At 48.8% G+C, this 23,485-nt stretch overlaps 1 protein-coding gene across 1 annotated transcript in view; it reads left to right on the top strand.

The window, feature by feature from the left end:
- Positions 1–23,485, top strand: part of shank3a (SH3 and multiple ankyrin repeat domains 3a) — a 1,463,579-nt gene that overhangs the window by 1,307,542 nt on the left and 132,552 nt on the right. Inside the window, exon 21 of the mRNA XM_070897277.1 lies at positions 10,708–13,051. Within this exon, the coding sequence (XP_070753378.1) occupies positions 10,708–13,051 (2,344 nt within the window). The remainder of the gene's footprint in view (positions 1–10,707; positions 13,052–23,485) is intronic.

Raw genomic sequence — 23,485 nt, 5'->3', positions numbered from 1 at the left:
CAACATCACTCCCCACCAAAGTGAAAACTATTTACAAGGTGAGGCGGTCGGGAGCCTTTCTTTCCCTGGTGGACCGCCTCGGTACAAATGTCTGTTCTGGTGTGTTGGCTGTGCCCTGGCTGGGCTGGTGTGTTGTTGGCCTTGCAGGGCTGCTAGGTGAGCCTGGCCTTGCTGGGCTGTTGGGCGTGATGGGTTCGATTTCCTGGTCCGGGGTGGTGTCGTTGATCCTTTGGGTGTGTGTTGTGGGCTCGACAAAGGTGGTGTCTGCTGTGGGTTGTTCAGGGCAGCCTGTGAACCGTAGTCTCGTTTGGTCCAGGTGCTTTCTGCAAATTTGTCCATTGTCTAGTTTGACTACAAACACCCTACTCCCTTCTTTAGCTATCACCGTGCCTGCGATCCACTTGGGACCATGTCCATAGTTTAGCACATACACAGGGTCATTCAGATCAATTTCCCGTGACACAGTGGCGCGACCATCGTTTACATTTTGTTGCTGCCGTCTGCTCTCTACCTGATCATGCAGATTGGGGTGAACCAGCGAGCGACTGGTTTTAAGTGTCCTTTTCATGAGTAGCTCAGCTGGAGGCACCCCTGTGAGCGAGTGGGGTCTTGTGCGGTAGCTGAGCAGTACTCGGGACAGGCGGGCTTGGAGTGAGCCTTCTGTGACTCGTTTAAGGCTCTGTTTGGTTGTTTGTGCTGCCAGCTCTGCCTGCCCATTGGAGGCTGGTTTAAACGGGGTCGAGGTGACATGTTTGATCCCATTGCAAGTCATGAATTCTTTAAATTCGGCACTGGTGAAACATGGCCCGTTGTCACTGACCAGTATGTCAGGCAGGCCGTGGGTGGCAAACATGGCCCTGTTAGTGCGAATGTGCCCTCCAAAAATCACTCGTCACTCTGGGTCGGTTCCAAATGTCAAAACGGTTTATTACGCCGGCGGGGAGAAGAAGCCAGGTACCTCTCTCCACAGAACAAAGGATTTCATGGATTTTTATATGTTTTACAACAGTTTACGACAATTACATCAGCCCATTTCAGCCGGACACTATCCAATCATATTGATTATAGATTACATATAGATTCAATTAAACCAATAGAGTTAATCTTTAAACGTTAGGTGGCTCATGTGTTGCCAAGAGATGTGTTGCCAAGAGATGTGTTGCTAAGAGTTACTCATAATCTTGTGACATGGTCCAGGCCCCCCTTTATCTGACTGTCTTTGGGTGCTGTTCTTTGGGTAGTCTCCTTATCTTAGTCCTGTTACAGAGTCGTATTGTTCTATCATGGACCAGGATGTCTCGTCTGGGGAACATCTGCAGAGCTGCAGTGTGTTTCTGCGTGAGAACACAGCCGTTGTCAGTAACTAAGAATGCAGTCTCTTTTCTGCTGGCTGACATCCCTTGGGGCTTTGCTAATCCACGAGCAGCCATCTTTGTACATTTTACACACACATTTAATACTACAATTACATATTTCGTTCTAACATCTATGCTACAGGTGCCATTGCCCTAGGGGAAAATCTTTCTCTATAACACTCCTCCCTTTCAGTAAAGGGGCTAGTCCTAGCCCCCTGAAACCAACACTAATTTAATGTTATATGATTTATGTTTTTGTATCACTGGTACTTCCTGCTTCAACATGCTGGCCAATCATGCGATTTCAGGAGTCCCAGTTGCTGAGATCAAATTAATATCGTTTGAATCGCCCCTTTCGCCTGTCACACCGACTTTCTTGCTTATCTGAGCTTTGGTGTTAAACCTCCGTTGTTGTGCGTAATGTCTGCAAGACCGGCAAGTCATGACACCCCATGTCAATGCTAAAACTAGCTGTACTCCGACCAGTATGTGTGATATAATTCGAATCCAGGGGTGGATGTTGACATTCATCCCCCAGTTCCAAACCCTTCTCCACCAACTCTCATCCTGCAGCTCTGTATCGGTGTCTTTCTCCAGTATCTCAATCTTTGTCCGTAATTGGTGGCAGCGTTTAACAGACTGTCTGAGTCTTAGTTCCCTTAGTACTTCTGCTAATTGGGGAATAGGGGCCAGTTCTGGCTTGTCATAGTCCTGCAGGTGATCATGGAGCTGATCAGTGGCGTCAATGATTTCGGTACCTCGCCGTCTAACTTGGATAATGCGGGCTTATCCTATAGTAACGGGTCGTAAGGGTGTAAAGCAGAAGTTTGGTTGCGGGATCTGGCATTGCAAGCAGTTATACTGATATGAGTGTTCCGTGGTGGTGACACAGTATCTCCAGTATTTGCCTCCGTACCCGGCCCGAGCAAAATGTGTAGAGGCAGGTATTATTTCCAAAACGCATCCATCGGTTCAATTAAAACCACACTCATCTAACTCTCCCTGTCCCACCAGGTGGGGGCACACTGTGATCTCTCCCCTTTGTTTGCATCCTGTCAGGGAGACGCCGTATAGCGTGTTATCTCTACGGATAGCGGAGTCTGCAGTTAAGTAGTAACGGAGGGAGGCATTGTCCCGTAAAACCCCAATATTCTCCAGTTGATAAAGGGGAAATGGACCTGAGTCTTGTGTGACTATAGGGATCATCAAGACAATCCCCACGCCCATGGCTGTGCCCATCTGGCAGTTTGAGATCGCTGGGTATACTCTGGTTAGTCCCTTCAGAGTGCAATTATCCAGTGTCCCCTTCAGCTTGGCTAGCTGAGCCACATGTGGGACTGGGAGAGTTAGATGAATGTGGTTTTAATCGAACCGATGGATGCGTTTTGGAAATAGTACCTGCCCCTACACATTTTGCTCGGGCCGGGTACAGAGGCAAATACTGGAGATACTTGTGTCTCCACCACGGAACACTCATATCAGTATAACGGCTTGCAATGCCAGATCCCGCAACCAAACTTCTGCTTTACACTCTTAAGACCCGTTACTATAGGACAAGCCCGCATTATCCAAGTTAGACGGCAAGGTACCAAAATCATTGACGCCACTGATCAGCTCCATGATCACCTGCAGGACTATGACAAGCCAGAACAGGCCCCTATTCCCCATTTAGCAGAAGTACTAAGGGAACTAAGACTCAGAGTTGGACAGTCTGTTAAACTCTACCACCAATTACAGACAGAGATTGAGATACTGGAGAAAGACACCGGTACAGAGCTGCAGGATGAGAGTTGGTGGAGAGCGGTTTGGAACTGGGGGATGAATGTCAACATCCATCCCTAGATTCGAATTATATCACACATACTGGTCGGAGTACAGCTAGTTTTAACATTGACATGGGGTGTCATGGCTTGCCGGTCTTGCAGACATTATGCACAACAACGGAGGTTTAGCACCAAAGCTCAGATAAGCAAGAAAGTCAGTGTGACAGGCGAAAGGAGCGATTCAAACGATATTAATTTGATCGAAGCAACTGGGACTCCTGAAATCGCGTGACTGGCCAGCACGTTGAAGCAGGGAGTACCAGGTGATACAAAAACATAAATCATATAACATTAAATTAGTGTTGGTTTCAGGGGGCTAGGACTAGCCCCTTTAACGAAAGGGGGGAGTGTTACAGAGAAAGATTTTCTCCTAGGGCAACGGCACCTGTAGCATAGATGTTAGAACGAAATATGTAATTGTAGTATTAAATGTGTGTGTAAAATGTATAAAGATGGCTGCTCGTGGATTAGCGAAGCCCCAAGGGATGTCAGCCAGCAGAAAAGAGACTGCATTCTTAGTTACTGATAACGGCTGTGTTCTCACGCAGAAACACACTACAGCTCTGCAGATGTTCCCCAGACGAGACGTCCTGGTCCATGATAGAAAAATACAACTCTGTAACAGGACTAAGATAAGGAGACTACCCAAATAACAGCACCCAAGGACAGTAAGATAAAGTGGGGCCTGGACCATGTCACAAGATTATGAGTAACTCTTAGCAACACATCTCTTGGCAACACATCTCTTGGCAACACATGAGCCACCTAACGTTTAAAGATTAACTCTATTGGTTTAATTGAATCTATATGTAATCTATAATCAATATGATTGGATAGTGTCCGGCTGAAATGGTCTGATGTAACTATAGTAAACTGTTGTAAAACATATAAAAATCCATGAAATCCTTTGTACTGTGGAGAGAGGTACTTGGACCCACCAGTTAGCTTCATCTCCCCGCTAGCGTAATAATCCGTTTTGATGAATGGACTGACCCTGAGTGACGAGTGATTCTTGGAGGGTACATTCATGCTAACAGCCCTCAGACTTTCAATGGTGGCGGTGGCGGTGCTTCCCGACATTATTTCACATTCAATCCATTTTGAAAAAGCATCCACCACCACCAGGAACATTTTACCGAGAAACGGGCCGGCATAGTCGATATGGATTCTCGACCATGGTCTGGAGGACCAGGACCACACACTTAGTGGTGCCTCTCTGGGCGCGTTGCTCAACTGAGCACACACGCTGCATTGCCATACACAGGACTCTAAGTCAAAGTCGATACCGGGCCTCCAATTGAGGGATCTGGCTATCGCTTTCATCATTACTATACCCGGGTGTGTGCTGTGGAGATCCGAGATGAACGTCTCCCTGCCCTTTTTGGGTAGCTCTATGTGGTTACCCCACAACAGGCAGTCTGCCTGAATGGACAGCTAGTCCTTTCACCGCTGGAACGGCTTGATTAGCTCTTGCATTTCAACGGGGATGCTGGCCCAGCTCCCATGCAGTTCACAGTTTTTTACTAGGGACAGCAGAGGATCATGGCTGGTCCAAGTCCTAATCTGGCGGGCCGTGACAGGTGATTTATCATTTTCAAACGCTTCCATGACCATCAACAAGTCTGCGGGCTGCGCCACCATCAATAAGTTTGCAGGCTGCGCCATTTCCACCCTCATGGTGGGCAATGGTAGCCGACTGAGAGCATCCGCACAGTTCTCGGTGCCTGGCCTGTGGCGGATGGTGTAGTTATAAGCTGATAGCGCGAGTGCCCACTTTGTATACGGGCTGAGGCATGAGTATTTATCCCCTTGTTTTCAGCGAACAGGGATATGAGAAGCTTATGATCGGTTTCCAGCTCAGATTTGAGGCCAAACAGGTACTGATGCATTTTCTTTACCTTGAACACACACGCGAATGCCTCTTTCTCAATCATGCTGTAAGCCCTCTCGGCCTTAGACAAGCTCCTGGAGGCATAGGCGACAGGTTGCAACTTCCCCGCAACGTTAGCATGTTGTAATACACACCCGACTCCGTACGACGACGCATCACATGCTAGCACAAGTCTTTTACACGGGTTATACAATACAAGCAGCTTGTTGGAGCATAAAATGTTTCTGGCTTTCTCAAAAGCAATTACTTGGTTTTTTTCCCCATACCCAGTTCTCACCTTTACGTAACAACACATGTAGGGGCTCTAAGAGGGTGCTTAATTCCGATAGGAAGTTACCAAAATAGTTGAGGAGTCCCAAGAACGACCGCAACTCCATGACGTCTGTGGCCTGGGCGTGTTCCTGATAGCCTCTGTCTTGGTGTCTGTGGGCCGAATGCCATCCGCCGCGATCTTTCTCCCCAACAAATCCACTTCTGTTGCCATGAAGACGCATTTCAACCTCTTCAGCCGCAGCCCAGTCGCTAGAGGACCTCCTCCAGGTTTTGTAGGTGCTCGACGGTGTCCTGACCCGTGACCAATATGTCGTCCTGAAAAATCACCGTGCGTGGTACCGACTTGAGAAGGCTCCCCATGTTTCTCTGGAAGATCGCTGCAGCCGACCGAATTCCAAATGGGCATCTGTTGTAGATGAACAGTCCCTTGTGCGTGTTGATGCAGGTGAGGCCCTTCGAAGACTCCTCCAGCTCCTGCATCATGTAGGCCAAAGTCAGGTCGAGCTTGGTAAACGTCTTGCCTCCTGCCAGCGTCGCAAATAGGTCGTCTGCCTTAGGTAGCGGGTATTGGTCCTGTAGCGAGAAACGATTAATAGTTACTTTATAATCGCCGCAAATCCTGACCGTGCCATCACTTTTGAGTACTGGAACAATCGGGCTGGCCCACTCACTGAATTCCACTGGGGAGATGATGCCCTCACGTTGCAGCCTGTCCAGCTCAATTTCCACTCTCTCCCTCATCATGTGAGGTACCGCTCGCGCCTTGTGGTGAATGGGTCGTGCCTCTGGGACCAAGTGGATCCGCACCTTCGCCCCGGAAAAGTTTCCAATGCCTGGCTCAAAAAGGGAAGGAAAGTTGTTAAGAACCTGGGTACATGAGGCTTCATCAACATGTGATAGCGATCGGATGTCATCCCAGTTCCAGCGGATTTTGCCCAGCTTGCTCCTTCCAAGCAGTGTGGGGCCATCGCCCGGGACAATCCAGAGTGGCAGTTCGTGCACCGTGCCCTCGTAGGTGTCCTTGACCATGGCGCTGCCCATGACAGTGATGAGCTCTTTGGTGTACGTTTTCAGTGGATGGGGCTCAGGGCTGGTCTGAGTGCCTTGTTGCACCACAGTCTCTCAAACATCTTTTTACTCATGATGGATTGGCTAGCGCCAGTGTCCAGTTCCATGGCTACGGGTAAGCCATTCAATTTTAAATTTAGCATTATAGGTGGAAATTTCATCGAAAATGTGTGCACCCTGTGTACTTCAGCATCTGCCTCCTCTCTCTGAGGCTCGAAATTGCTTTGATCCACCATAGACCGATCTTCCTCTGCCACGTGATGGTTAGCAGATTTTGCAGAACTTGCAGCTCGTCTGCAAGCTTGTTGGAGGTGCCCCATTGTTCCACAGCTCTTGCAAACATACCCTTTGAAGCAGCATGAATAGGCTGAATGGAAGCCTCCACAATGCCAACAAGGTGTGAATTGCCTTGCATTCATCCTTTGTTGCGGACTCTGAGTCATCTGGGTCACCTGAGGACTGATGACAGTTGCAGACTCGTGGTTTCTGCCCTGTACATTTCTGCTCACTAACACAATTCCAGTTAATTTATGAACATTGCTAGTACTTGTGTGCTGAGAGATTTGTTTGGCGTTATCACTGGTGGACATAAACGCCTGTGCTATCGCAATGGCCTTACTGAGGGTCGGTGTCTCTACAGTCAAAGGTTTTTGTAGGATGGTCTCGTGGCCAATGCCCAGTACAAAAAAGTCTCTGAGCATCTGCTCCAGGTGGCCATCAAGCTCACATTGTCCTGCAAGTCGCCTTACCTCGGCGACATAGCTCGCCACTTCCTGACCTTCAGATCGCTGACACGTGTAGAACCGATACCTCGCCATCAGCATGCTCTCCCTCGGTTAAGATGCTCCCGAACCAGTGTACACAGCTCCTCATATGACTTAACTGTGGGTTTCACTGAAGCCAGAAGATTCTTCATGAGGCTGTAGGTCGGTGCCCCGCAGACCGTGAGGAGGACCGCTCTCCTTTTTGCAGCGCTTCCTTCTCCGTCCAGCTCGTTGGCTACAAAGTACTGGTCTAGCTGTTTGATATAGGCTTCCCAGTCCTCACCCTCCGAGAACTTCTCCAGGATAACCACAGTTTGCTGCATCTTTGCATTGGATTCGTACACTCGTCGTTATTGTGTTCCTAACACAGATGAGACTGCACACAGGGAAGTTAAAATAACAGTGACCTCAGTCTTTATTAAGACACTCCAGAGTGAGGAGCAGGCCTTAGGGGCCAGCTTATAAACAGTGCTCCCAAGGGATGCTGGGATCCCTTGGGACTTCAGGGGATGCGCTCCCTGGTGGCAGAACATGGGAGTGCATGCTTTACAGATACACAACATATCCTTCCTTAAATACGGAGACCAAAACTGTACGCAGTACTCCAGGTGTGACCTCGCCAAAACCCTGTACAATTGTAGCAGGACTTCTCTGCATTTATACTCTATCCCCCTTGCAATAAAGGCCAATATTCCTTTTGCTTTCCTGATTACTTGCTTTACCTGCATACTAACTTTTTGTGTTTCATGCACAAGGACCCCCAGATTCCTCTGTACTGCAGCACTTTGCAATTTTTCTCCATTAAAATTATAATCTGCCGAAGTGGATAACCTCACATTTTCCTACATTATACTCCATCTGCCAAATTTTTGCCCACTCATTTAGTCTGTCTATATCCCTTTGCAGATTTTTTGTGTCCTCCTCACAATTTGCTTTCGCACCCATCTTTGTATCATCAGCAAACTTGGCTACATTATACTCAGTCCCTTCATCCAAGTCATTAATATAGATTGTAAATAGTTGAGGACCCAGCACTGATCCCTGCAGCACCCCACTAGTTACTGTTTGCCAACTGGAAAATGACCCATTTACCCCGACTGTTTTCTGTTCATTAGCCAATCCATGCTAATATATTACCCCCAACCCTGTAAACTTTTATCTTGTGTAGTAACCTTTTATGTGGCACCTTATCGAATGCCTTCTGGAAATCCAAATACACCACATCCACTGGTTCCCCCTTATCCACCCCGCTCGTTACAAAGAACTCCAGCAAATTTGTCAAACGTGATTTTCCTTTCATAAAACCATGCTGACTCTGCTTGATTGAATTATGCTTTTCCAAATGTCGCGCTGCTGCTTCCTTAATAATGGTCTCAAGCATTTTCCCAACGACAGATGTTAGGCTAACTGGTCTATAGTTTCCTGCTTTCTGTCTGCCTCCTTTTTTAAATAGGGGTGTTACATTTGCGTTTTTCCAATCCGCTGCGACCTCCCCAGAATCCAGGGAATTTTGGTAGATTACAACCAATGCATCCACTATCTCTGCAGCCACATCTTTTAAGACCCTAGGATATAAGCCAACAGGCCCGGGGGACCTTTAGTCCCATTATTTTACCAAGTACTACTTCTTTAGTGATAGTGATTGTATTAAGTTCCTTCCTCCTGATAGTCCCTTGATTATCCACTATTGGGATGTTTTTAGTTTCTTCTACTATGAAGACCGATACAAAATATTGTTCAACGTCTCTGCCATTTCCCTCTTCTCCATTATTAATTCCTCAGACTCGTCCTCTAGGGGACCAACAGTTACTTTAGCCACTCCTTTCCTTTTTATGTACCTGTAGAAACTCTTACTATCTGATTTTATATTTCGTGCTAGTTTACTTTCATAATCTATCTTCCCTCTCTTTATCATTTCTTTAGTCATTCTTTTGCTGGCTTTTAAAAGTTTCCCAATCCTCTGGTCTCCCACTCGTCTTGGCCACATTGTAAGCCCTTGTTTTCAATTTGATACCATCCCTTATTTCCTTAGTTAGCCAGAGATGGTTATCCCTTCTCTTACAGTCTCTTTCTCATTGGAATATATTTTTGTTGCGAGTTATGAAATATCTCCTTAAATGTCTGCCACTACTTATCAACCGTCCCATACTTTAATCTATTTTCCCAGTCTACTTTAGCCAACTCTGCCTTCATACCTTTGTAGTCTCCTTTATTTAAGCTTAGGACACTGGTTTGTGATCCAACTTTCTCGTCCTCCAACTGAATTTGAAATGCAACCATGTTATGGTTACTCATTCCTAGAGGATTCTTTACTAGGAGATTGTTTATTAATCCTGTCTCATTACACAGTACCAAATCTAAGATAGCCTGTTCCCTTGTTGGTTTCGCAATGTACTATTCAAGGAAACTATCCCGGATACACTCTATGAACTCTTCCCCAGGGCTACCCTGGCCAATTTGCTTTGACCAATCAATATGAAGGTTATTGCCGTTCCTTTTTTACAAGCCTCCATTATTTCTTGATTTATACTCCATCCAACAATGTAGCTAATGTTAGGGGACGTATAGACCATGCCCTCCAGCGACTTTTTCCCTTTATTATTCCTTATCTCCACCCAAACTGATTCAACATCGTGATCTTCTGAGCCAATATCATTTCTCACTAACGCACTGATCTCATCCTTTATTAACAGTGCTACCCCGCCTCCTTTCCTTTCTGTCTGTTCTTCTGAATTGTCAAATACCCCTGAATATTTAGTTCCCAGTCCTGGTCACCTTGCAACCACATCTCTGTAATGGCTATCAGATCATACCCATTTGTATCTATTTGTGCCGTCAACTCATCTATTTTGTTACGAATGCTATGTGCATTCAGATACAGAGCTTTTAAATTTGTTTTTTTAACCATTTTTTTCCTGCTTTGACCCCACTTTCTGATTCATCTTTATGTTTATACATTCTGTCCCTTCCTGTCATGCTCTGGTTTTCATTTCCCCCGGTGCTACCCTGCTCTATTGTCTTCTCCTTATTCTTTGACTTTTTACATTTTCGCTCACCTGAATCCTCCCCCACACTAATTAGTTTAAAGCCCTCTCTACAGTCCTAGTTATTAGATTCGCCAGTACCCTAGTCCCAGCACGGTCTAAGTGGAGCCCGTCCCAACGGAACAATTCCCTCTTACCCCAGTACTGGTGCCAGTGTCCAATGAACCAAAACGCATTTCTTCCACACCAGTCTTTGAGCCACGTGTTTAACTCTCTGGTCTTATTTACCCTATGCAAATTTGCTCATGGCTCAGGTAGTAATCCAAAGATTATTAACTTTATGGTTCTGCTTTTTAATTTGGCCCCTAGCTGCTCATACTCCCTCAACAGTTCTTTGTCCTCTTGTTGTGCACAATCATGGCCACCTGATTTAGGTACACAGCAATGTTCACTGTACTGCCTAAGTAATTCATTGCCTGCCTAAGATGTTGCTGAGAGAGCCGACAAGATATGTGTAAATTACAAGGTACTTTTTATCATGTATTGCAGGAGCCTCTGAGGACGATAAACTGACAGTCACAGCTATGGAGGGAAGGTTTTTACGCAGCACATCCATGCAAGACACACTTCGGGAAGGACTGGGCATACCCCCACCTCCTCAGATAGCCCCTCCGCCACCACCCTCCCCATATCTTTTAGACACGGGCCCTCCTCCTCCTTTCTCCCCACCCCCTCCCCCAGGGCGAACTTATGACAATGTGCGGTCCAGCTTTAAGCCCAACACAGAAGCGAAAATTCACGGGGGGCAACAGGTGGTGACGACGGCAGAGGTCTATGAGCCAAGTCGGAGTCCTGTACCTCCGGTAGAGAGGCAGAAAAGGGCCAGGTCAATGATAATCCTTCAGGATTCATCCTACTATCCTGTAGAACCAACAGACATCCCGTGGCCCAGTCCCTCGCCAACCCCTCAAGAAAAAAGCAAACGGAAGGCAAAGATGGTCGACAACCCATACGCAAACGTGGGCCAGTTCAACGTGGGCCTTTTTGCACCAACAAAGCCACTTCGTAAGAAAAGCCCTCTGGTCAAGCAGTTCCAGGTCGAAGACGCAATAGAGAGAGCATCAGCAGCTGGTTCCTCCATGGCGGGCAAGGAGTTATTAGCCAGGAGGATAGCCCAGCACTCCGGCAAAGAGTATGAGCAGCAACAGAGAGAGTTAATCAGCAAAGTTCAGGAAGACGGGCAAGATCTGGCCAGCCCCCTTGCTGTCGCCATTGCAGGAGCAGTACGGGACCGAGAAAAACGGTTGGAAGAGAAGAGGAAATCAACAGTCTTCCTTTCTGTAGGTGCCATTGAAAGCGACACAGCACCCAACATCCCAGCTCTGCAACAGTCTAGGTCAGTCGACGAGAGACTACTGAGTAGCAGTGACAGGTCTCTCCGTTCACCAATCCCTACACCTGCCCCCTCCTCAAGACCACCAGCAAGTACGCCTGTGACTTTTATACATCCCCTCACAGGAAAGCCGCTGGATCCCAACTCACCACTGGCACTTGCGCTGGCCGCAAGACAGCGGGCACTAGTCGCCGAAACACAGCATCAGCGGGCGGCCGGAAGCAATGAAACTGTTAAAGCCCAGGAGAGAAACGCCCCTCCGTACATCGAGAGCCACAGCAAAGAGACAAAGAAAACAGAAGCCGAGGGCCTCATGTCGCCACCCTTTTCACAAGAGACCAAAGCAGGCTATAGTCCGACATCCGGGGTGCCAGTAACTGTGAAACATCAGTGGGGAACTCCTACCACACTGAGGAAAGAAGTAGAAACCAGGCCCGGGCAGATTGAGAAGACAGAGAGAGAAGAGAAGAGAGTGGAAGAGAAAAAAAGCATGCTTATCAACATAGTGGATACATCACAGCAGAAAACAGCAGGGCTACTGATGGTCCACGCAACAAGTAATGGGCAAGAGTCCGAACTTCAAAATACTCCAACAACTGCCTTGAAGCCATCACCACCACAGCCTCAACCATCCCCTACCGAGACCCAAGCTTCCCAGCAACCCAGTGCTGTTTCTGAGCCTCCACCTACTGAAGCACCTGGGAAAACCCAAACTCAAGGAAGCTCTGATGAAGATGTGGAGCCATTTTCCGTTTCGCTCCCTCCACTGCTGTCCTCTAGCGATGAAGAAACAAGAGAAGAACTTGCAAAGATTGGGCTTGTGCCACCTCCTGATGAATTCGCAAATGGCATCTTCGTCCAAGCCAAGGCTGAGAAAACTGCCAGCCATCCCAGTAGACCTCCAACTGCAGCACCTTCAACTACTGGCATTTCACCCTCAGGGAAGTCTTCAGATGCCCCACCTTCAGAAGCAAGCGTGGACTCGGGTGTAGAAGAAATAGACACGAGAAGCAGTAGTGACCATCACTTGGAAACCACAAGCACGATTTCAACCGTCTCCAGCATGTCAACATTGTCGTCGGAGAGCGGCGAGCCCTTGGACACCTACACGTCATTTGCTGATGGACAGACCTTCATACTCGAGAAGCCTCCAGTGCCTCCAAAGCCAAAGCTAAAGTCCCAACTCAACAAAGGGCCAGTCACATTCAGGGACCCTCTCTTGAAGCAGACCTCAGACAGTGAGCTTGTTGCCCAACACCAGCCGTCCGCGCTGCCCCCCGGCGTAGGGCGGTCTCGCTACCTCATACAGAGAAAGTCCAAGTTGTGGGGGGATCCTGTTGAGCCCAGGCCCATTCAGATGGTCGAGGGCAGCAAACCCACTGTAATAAGCGAGCTGAGCTCCAGGCTGCAGCAGTTGTCTAAGGATACTCACTCACTCGGGGACGAGCCCACAGCAGCCTCTCTAGAAGTAGGAAAGAGGTCACCTGTTGTCACTGCACGGTAAGGCTGAATTACCAATCTCCTAGTGTAGAAGTGCTAGTGTTTTCTCAATGGCCAAAAAACATGATCATTTTTCTCAGTAACAACTCCAGAGCTTATTTTTAAAAGTGAATTGCTTTTCAAATATTCTGTGGTTAATGAAGATAATTGTTTCCTGGCATGAGGACCATTTCTGATGCATTTCAATCAGCAAACGAGGGGTTTGAGTTGATAAAGATAGAGTGGTAAATGGGACAATTTCACCCCTGGCCCCAGGGTATCCTAACTGACAAGTTTCAAAGGTTTTCAATCTGATATTTGGACAGGAAGTTAATTGCACTAAATTGCCTATGGAGAGTATCTGTGTAAAAGTTAATGAGAGCTGGTATTGAATTAAGCAAATTCAAATGCTAGTTACTTGGTGATTGTGCGAATGTTTCTCCTTCATTTGAGGAAAGAAGAAGCTGGAACTCTGAATAGGAAGAATTGGAACAATTAAGTTGCTTGGTTTTAGCTTTTGGGGAAGGAGACAGTGAGCATGAACAGTGCAGGCAGGTAAACAAGAATTATATTAATCACCTGAGTCTGGCCTCTGGATCCCCTCTACAGAATCAAATAAAAACATCAGGGAACATACAATGATGGGACATGGGCAGAATTCCCAGTGTTGCGTTGTTATGTCGTGTGTTGTGTTTTGTACTCGAGACGAAAAAAGGCCTTTAGACCCTATTTCTAACTGGATTTATCTCCATATTTCCCCTCACATTCTTTCCCTTGCTACCTCACCTCCTGGGGAGGTTAAAAAAAAAAGAGCCAATTAAAGAACCTCTGTCAAAACCTCGTCTCCAACCACTAAATGGCAGTCAGGTCCCAACCCATTGGTTATTACCCAAAATTGATCTTTCCTTCAGCCATGATCTTGTAGTTTCCAGAAATGTGTCTAATGAGAAAAATATAACTTCCACACATCCAACATCACTCAATTTAAGTTGGTGGACCCTAGTTCTGTCCGGCCCAATCATCTCAAACAATCTGTCCACCTGTATGTTACCTGTACCTTTAATAACTTTAAAGACTTGAATCAGAACCCCTCTCAGTCTACACCACTCCAGCATATTCAAAGCCAAGGCATGAAGCCGATCACCATAGTTAAATGCATCTGTGCCAGGGATCATCCTTGTTGCCCTTCTCTGCACCTTATCTAGAGCTGAAAAATGTCCTTAAGGTGAGGGGACCAAAATGATAGACAATACTGTAGATGAGGTCTCACCAAAGCCTTATATAAACCTTATATGAAGTGGCTCAGTTGGAAGCACTTTTGTCTTTGAGTCAGAAGGTTTTGGGTCCCACTCCAGAGACTTGAGCACAAGAAAATCCAGGCCGACACTCCAGTGCAATATTGAGGGAGTGCTGCACTGTCGGAGGTACCATCTTTTGGATTAGACGTTAAACCGAGGTTCCGTCTGCCCTCTCAGGTGGGTGTAAAAGATACCATGGCACTATTTCGAAGTGGAGCTGGGGAGTTCCCTCCGATGTCCTGGCCAATATTTATCCCTCAATCAACATCATTAAAAAAAAACAGATTGGCTGGTCATTATCACATTGCTGTTTATGGGTTCTTGTGCGCAAATTGGCTGACACGTTTCTTACATTACAACAGTGACTACACTTTAAAAAGTACATCATTGGCTGTAAAGCATTTCAGATGTCCTGAGGTCGTGAAAGGCGATACATATGGTCTCTTCCCCCCCCCCCCCCTATCTCTATATCCTCCTCCAATCCGACATCCCTCCAAGACATCCATGCTCCTCCAAATCTGGCCTCTTGCGCATCCTCGCTTTTAATCACGCCACCATTGGCGGCCGGGACACCATCTGCCAAGGTCTAAGCTCAGGAATTCCCTCCCTAAAACGCTCCGCCTCTCTTACCTCCTTTAAGACGCTCCTTAACCCTATTGTGGCTCGGTGTCAAATTTTGTTTGATAACGCTCCTGTGAAGTGCTTTGGATGTTTTACTACGTTAAAGACGCTATACAAATAAATGCAAGTTATTGTTGTTATAAATGCAAGCCTTTCTTTCATATTGTGGCCCCAGTTCTTTATAGAATAGTTTGGGCGGTACCACCCAGGACCCTGCTTGCTTTGGCTGCAGCCACCTGACATTGAACTTGAACCTTTGGAGAGCAGTTGATAATTTCTCCTTTCCTGCCACCTTTAATCTACACCCACCTGTGTTATAATCTGTCCCACACAATTATGATACCTTGTGTATCACAATATATACCCTCTCCACCCCCACCCAAAACCATGTGATCTTTTGGGAGAGCTGAAAAACCAGATTTAAAAACCCAGGCCAATTGGGGGGGCGGGGGGGGGTGGCGAATGTGGGCAAATTCTCTCTGACCACACTTAATCGAAAGGCTTGGAAATCCATTTAGCTACCATTTACTGGATCCGCTTGATCTACTGTTGGAGTAACGTCTTCAAATACCAAACCCGGTTTGTCAATTGTGACCTCTGCTTTCTGAAGCTGTGCTGGATATCCCCTGTCAAACCTGAGCATACTAGCCATCAGTCTATAATTACTTAGTTGTGATTAATCCTTTTTTTAACTAAGAACATCGCATGCAAATCCCTCCAATCATCTGGTGCTACCCAGGTTCTCGGTGAAAGATTGAAAATATTTGCTAGGGTTTCACCACAACCTCAGCCATTTCCTTCAGTTTCTTTGGATAAATCGAGTTTGGCTTTGGTGCTTTCTCTGGCTTCAACCCCTTTAACTGATCCCCGCGCCATCTCCCTTGAGATGTGTAAGCATCCCGTGAATGTTAGTTTGATCCACAATACTATCTCGACCACATTGCTGTGGAGAAATGCCCAGCAGGGGACAGCTGAAGGGCACGCTATCAATCCCACTCCAGGACTTAAATACATGACCTAGGCTGGGAACTCCAGCACAGTACTGAGTGCTGCATTGTTATGAGGTTTTAGCCTCAGAGAGGATGTTAAACCAAGGCCCAGTCTCTCCATCCTGGTCAACATCGAAGGTCCCATTGCATTATTCAAAGAACATGCAGTTATCCAAGTGTGGAGGGCGGTCGAGGGGGTCTCCCTACATCAAGGGTACCTGTAAATTTTAGTTGTGTACTTTAAACAAATGTCCCCTGCAAGGGGGGGTCACACTCCAAAATTAATTTTTTTTCAGTGTCCCTTTTTTTTGGGGGGGGGGGTTTTCAGGGCACTAAAAACAGAAATTATACAAGTTCCCCCTGGCTAAAAGCTGGGGGGGGGGGGGGGCGGGTAGCACTAAACAAATTAAACTTTAAACTTAAATGATCAAATTAAAATTTGGTTTCCGGGGATGATGATGTACTACGTCTCTCCGGCGCCCACCTCTTGCGGAAGGCCGCGAGCGTACCGGTGGACACTGCGTGCTCCATCTCCAGGGACACCCTGGCTCGGATGTAACCGCGGAAGAGAGGCAGGCAGTCGGGATGAACGACCGCCCGCTGCCTGGACTGGCTGATGGCCCCCTTGGCCATGCCCAGGAGCAGTCCTACGAGGAGGCCTTCCGACCTGCCCGCTCCCCTCCACACAGGGTGCCCAAAGATCAGGAGTGTGAGACTGAAGTGCAACCAGAACTTGAGGAGCAGCCCCTTCAAATAATGGAACACGGGCTGCAACCTCACACATTCGATAAAAACATGGAACACAGACTCTTACCTGTAACCCACACCGTGAGTGGGACCTGCTGTACGATCAAACCATATGTACCACCCCAGCAACAGGTTGTTGTGAGGATGACCTGGGAGGCCAGGCTGTGATCATGGCTTGGATCGCTGAACAAAAAAACATTTTTTTTTCTTTACTGTATCTTTTGGTTTCAGGAGCAACTCAGCAATCTCCTTTCCCCACCCACAGCCCTCCTCCTACCCCAGCCAGGCAAACTTTGGTCCAATTTTCAGGATTCTGCAGTGGACAAATGCCCAGATGCACTTTTAATGGGACACAAGTCGGGGAGCTCATCCTGAGCCCTAAAAGTCCACCAGGGTCAGCAGCAGAGGTCGCATCTCGGTACTCAGTACTTAGACTCTTTTCTAACGTCGTAGTGTCCAGTTCCTTCTTTCATTTTCGACTACGTCCCTAAATCACTTTCCATCTGTTATTAGAAATCTAGTCACCATGAATTTAGTTAGCAGGTTAAGAATGGGAACAAGAGACCTTCATCACTGGGTGTGATAATGAGAGGATAACAGTTTCATTAGGTGTGAGACTCACTATCACTGGGTGTGAAAATCACTATCACTGGGTGTGAGACTCACCATCACTGGGTGTGAAAATCACTATCACTGGGTGTGAGACTCACCATCACTGGGTGTGAAAATCACTATCACTGGGTGTGAGACTCACTATCACTGGGTGTGAGACTCACTATCACTGGGTGTGAAAATCACTATCACTGGGTGTGAGACTCACCATCACTGGGTGTGAAAATCACCATCACTGGGTGTGAGACTCACTATCACTGGGTGTGAAAATCACTATCACTGGGTGTGAGACTCACTATCACTGGGTGTGAAAATCACTATCACTGGGTGTGAAAATCACCATCACTGGGTGTGAGACTCACTATCACTGGGTATGAGACTCACCATCACTGGGTGTGAGACTCACCATCACTGGGTGTGAGACTCACTATCACTGGGTGTGAAAACCACTATCACTGGGTGTGAGACTCACCATCACTGGGTGTGAGAATCAGAAAGGAAGGATGTCTAGGATTGCTCAGGGATAACAAGAGAGGATTGTTCAGAGAAAAACAGACCCTAGTAATATTGATGAGATAGAGAAACAAAAGAGATTGTGATGGAATGAGTGAGGCTGGCAGCTAGAGTGAGAAAGGAATCACCTATTAAATGGCAAGCTTTTCTTGTTGCTATTCCACCAAAGGCAGCATCACACTTGAGCCCAATTCTTTGTTCACCCAATGTCCATGCTTTCTGGCAGAAGACACTGGATAATAAGTAGCAGTGGCAACTCAAGTCGCTATTCTCCCCCTCTAATTCAGACCAATTGTAGCACTCCCCATCTCTACCCACTGAAATCAGACCGAGGGATTGAATCTGGGACCTTGTTGGTATGAATGATCGAATTGAATGGCGGAAGAGGCTTGAAGGACTGCATGGCCTACTCCTGTTCCTATGGTCCACATTGGGCAGAACATTTGGGAACTGATTCACATGGGGACCTTTGATCCATTTTAAGGTGGAAGAGTGAAGCTGATAGTGAGGTGTGTATTTTCGTCCGGGCACTGTGGTACCACTTGCCTTTTCAGTTTGATAATAGGAACCAAAATTGTGGTTCAAAAGCTCACTGATTAAATAGCCAGCGGGTTGGAGATTTCTGCTGGTCATAATATGTTAACAAGATAGTGGGGAGGAATCCTGTGTTCATTGCTGGAAAGAAAATTCTAAAATACTCTAGAAGAATGAATTTATGATTTAGCAAACGCACAGGCACCATTGTTCCCCAGATCATGTGGAACTTTTCACTATAGCAACGTATTGAAACTGTTTAAAGTAACATTTTTCTCCGATTTATTATTCTCAAGTACCTCCAGTGAACTGGCATAATTCTCATGGACAGGCTGACGCACGGAGTGCTGTGTATTCCTAATGGTTCTGCTCTGTCACCATGACTCCATTTAATGCCTATGTTACAAGAAGCCTTACAACAAGCCCAGACGCGAAAAAACGCGACAAGTTACCAGCAAATAAACAGGATTCTCAACTCTATCCCTGTGGGCATAAGTTTAATTATTTACACTAGATCAGATAACAGTGTGCCAGAGAATTTTTACAACACTGCTTATGTTTGTGAGTGCTCCATTAAGCCAGCACAGTACCAAGCCCAGTTGAACCGTAAACAATCCTTCATGCGGTTTAACTCACCTTGAAAGTTCAAAATTATGGCATGTTCACATATAGCCTTTGAAATGTTAAGGACATGCAGGTGCAGTTTGAAACTGTTCTCCACAATGATTCCAGCTCACTGGAAGTACTCAACCCAATCTGAATGGTGAAAGTGCTGCAGTAAATCCAGAATTGAGCAACATGTGTTGATGTGAACAATGCTCAATGTCATACAATGGCTTAAATGGTTGAAGATCATTGCAATAAATATTACCTCTTTAACACTGGGGTTCAGAATCGCCCTGTGAGTGTGGGGTTCACCAATGCCCTGTGACACATGGGTTCACCATCACCCTATGACATTGGGGTTCACCATCGCCCCGTGACACTGTGGTTCACCATCACCCTTTCACACTGGGGTTCACCATCGCCCTTTCACACTGGGGTTCACCATCGCCCTGTGACACTGGGGTTCACTATCACCCCGTGACACTGGGGTTCACCATCGCCCTGTGGCACTGGGGTTCACTATCGCCCCGTGACACTGGGGTTCACCATCACCCTTTCACACTGGGGTTCACCATCGCCCTTTCACACTGGGGTTCACCATCGCCCTGTGATACTGGGGTTCACCATCGCACTTTCACACTGCGGTTCACCATCGCCCTGTGACACTGGGGTTCACCATCGCCCTTTCACACTGGGGTTCACCATCGCCCTGCGACACTGGGGTTCACCATCGCCCTGTGACACTGGGGTTTACCATCGCCCTTTCACATTGGGGTTCACCATCGCCCTGTGACACTGGGGTTCACCATCGCCCTGTAACACTGGGGTTCACCATCGCCCTGAGACACTGGGGTTCACCATCGCCCTGTGACACTGGGGTTTACCATCGCCCTGTGACACTGGGGTTCACCATCGCCCTGTGACACTGGGGTTCACCATCGCTCTGTGACACTGGGGTTCACCATCGCCCTGTGACACTAGGATTCAGCATCGCCCTGTGACACTGTGGGTCACCATCGCCCTTTCACACTGGGGTTCACCATTGCCCTGTGGCACTGGGGCTCACCAATGCCCTGTAACACTGGGGTTCACCATCGCCCTGTGACACTGGGGTTCACCATCGCCGTTTCACGCTGTGGTTCAACATCGCCCTGTGACACTGGGGTTCAACATTGCCCTGTGACACTGGGGTTCACCATTGCCCTGTGACACTGGGGTTCACCATTGCCTTGTGACACTGGGGTTCACCATCGCCCTGAGACACTGGGATTCACCATCGCCCTGTGACACTGGGGTTTACCATCACCCTGAGACACTGGGATTCACCATCGCCCTGTGACACTGGAGTTCACCATCGCCCAGTGACACTGGGGTTCACCATCGCCCAGTGACACTGGGTTCACCATCGCCCAGTGACACTGGGGTTCACCATTTCCCTGTGACACTGGGGTTCACCATCGCCCTTTCACACTGGGGTTCTCCATCGCCCTGTAACACTGGGGTTCACCATCGCCCTGTGATACTGGGGTTCACCATCACCCTGTGACACTGGGGTTCACCATCGCCCTTTCACACTGGAGTTCACCATCGCCCTTTCACACTGGGGTTTACCATCGCCCTTTCACACTGGGGTTCACCATCGCCCTTTCACACTGGGGTTCACCATCACCATTTCACATTGAGGTTCACCATCGCCCTGAGACACTGGGGTTCACCATCGCCCTGTGACACTGGGGTTCACCATCGCCCTGTGACACTGGGGTTCACCATCACCCTGTGACACTGGGGTTCACCATCGCCCTGTGACACTGGGGTTCACCATCGCCATGTAACACTGGGGTTCAACATAGCCCTTTCACACTGGGATTCACCATCGCCCTGTGACACTGGGGTTCACCATCGCCCTTTCACACAGGGGTTCACCATCGCCCTGTGATACTGGGGTTCACCATCGCCCTTTCACACTGCGGTTCACCATCGCCCGTGACACTGTGGTTCACCATCGCCCTGTGACACTGGAGTTCACCATCGCCCTGTGACACTGGGGTTCACCATCGCCCTGTAACACTGGGGTTCACCATCGCCCTGAGACACTGGGGTTCACCATCGCCCTGTGACACTGGGGTTTACCATCGCCCTGTGACACTGGGGTTCACCATCGCCCTTTCACACTGGGGTTCACCATCGCTCTGTGACACTGGGGTTCACCATCGCCCTGTGACACTCGGATTCAGCATCGCCCTGTGACACTGTGGTTCACCATCGCCCTTTCACACAGGGGTTCACCATTGCCCTGTGACACTGTGGTTCACCATTGCCTTGTGACACTGGGGTTCACCATCGCCCTGTGACACTGGGGTTTACCATCACCCTGAGACACTGGGATTCACCATCGCCCTGTGACACTGGGGTTTACCATCATCCTGAGACACTGGGATTCGCCATCGCCCTGTGACACTGGGGTTCACCATCGCCCAGTGACACTGGGGTTCACCATCGCCCAGTGACACTGGGTTCACCATCGCCCAGTGACACTGGGGTTCACCATTTCCCTGTGACACTGGGGTTCACCATCGCCCTTTCACACTGGGGTTCTCCATCGCCCTTTCACACTGGGGTTCACCATCGCCCTGTAACACTGGGGTTCACCATCGCCCTGTGACACTGGGGTTCACCATCGCCCTGTGACACTGGGGTTCAACATCGCCCTTTCACACTGGGGTTCACCATCGCCCTGTAACACTGGGGTTCACCATCGCCCTCTGACACTGGGGTTCACCATCGCCCTGTGACACTGGGGTTCACCATCGCCCTTTAACACTGGGGTTCACCATCGCCCTTTCACACTGGGGTTTACCATCGCCCTGTGACACTGGGGTTCACCATCGCCCTGTAACACTGGGGTTCACCATCGCCCTGTGACACTGGGGTTCAACATCGCCCTTTCACACTGGGGTTCACCATTGCCCTGTGACACTGGGGTTCACCATCGCCCTTTCACACAGGGTTCACCATCGCCCTGTAACATTGGGGTTCACCATCACCCTGTGACACTGGGGTTCACCATCGGCCTTTCACAGAGGGGTTCACCATTGCCCTGTGCCACTGGGATTTACCATCGCCCTGTGACACTGGGGTTCACCATCGCCCTTTCACACTGGGGTTTACCATCGCCCTGTGACACTGGGGTTCACCATCGCCCTGTAACACTGGGGTTCACCATCGCCCTGTGACACTGGGGTTCAACATCGCCCTTTCACACTGGGGTTCACCATCGCCCTGTAACACTGGGGTTCACCATCGCCCTCTGACACTGGGGTTCACCATCGCCCTGTGACACTGGGGTTCACCATCGCCCTTTAACACTGGGGTTCACCATCGCCCTTTCACACTGGGGTTTACCATCGCCCTGTGACACTGGGGTTCACCATCGCCCTGTAACACTGGGGTTCACCATCGCCCTGTGACACTGGGGTTCAACATCGCCCTTTCACACTGGGGTTCACCATTGCCCTGTGACACTGGGGTTCACCATCGCCCTTTCACACAGGGTTCACCATCGCCCTGTAACATTGGGGTTCACCATCACCCTGTGACACTGGGGGTCACTATCGCCCTTTCACACTGGGGTTCACCATCGCCCTTTCACATTGGGGTTCACCATCGCCCTGTGACACTGGAGTTCACCATCGCCCTGTGATACTGGGGTTCACATCGCCCTGTAACACTGGGGTTCACCATCATCCTGTGACACTGGGATTCACCGTCGTCCTGTGACACTGGAGGTTACCATCACCCTGACACACTGGGATTCAACATCGCCCTGTGATACTGGGGTTCACCATCGCCCAGTGACACTGGGGTTCACCATCGCCCAGTGACACTGGGATTCACCGTCGTCCTGTGACACTGGGGTTTACCATCGCCCTGAGACACTGGGATTCACCATCGCCCTGTGACACTGGGGTTCACCATCGCCCAGTGACACTGGGTTCACCAACGCCCAGTGACACTGGGTTCACCATCGCCCAGTGACACTGGGGTCCACCATCGCCCTGTGACACTGGGGTTCACCATCACCTTTTCACACTGGGGTTCTCCATCGCCTTTTCACACTGGGGTTCACCATCGCCCTGTGACACTGGGGTTCAACATCGGCCTGTGACACTGGGGTTCACCATCGCCCTTTCACACTGGGGTTCACCGTCGCCCTTTCACACTGGGGTTCACCATCGCCCTGTGACACTGGGATTCACCATCGCCCTGTGACACTAGGGTTCACCATCGCCCTTTCACATTGAGGTTCACCATCGCCCTGAGACACTGGGGTTCACCATCGCCCTGTGACACTGGGGTTCACCATCGCCCTGTGATACTGAGGTTCACCATCGCCCTGTGAATACTGGGGTCCATCATCGCCCTGTGACACGGGTTCACCATCGCCCTGTGACACTGGGGTTCACCATCGCCATGTAACACTGGGGTTCACCATCGCCCTGTGACACTGGGGTTCACCATCGCCCTGTGACACTGGG

Source organism: Pristiophorus japonicus, chromosome 13 (genome assembly GCF_044704955.1).
Source record: "Pristiophorus japonicus isolate sPriJap1 chromosome 13, sPriJap1.hap1, whole genome shotgun sequence".
NCBI lineage: Eukaryota > Metazoa > Chordata > Chondrichthyes > Pristiophoridae > Pristiophorus > Pristiophorus japonicus.
The sequence above is the reverse complement of the archived record's forward strand: the minus strand, read 5'-3'. Positions and strand labels throughout refer to the sequence as shown.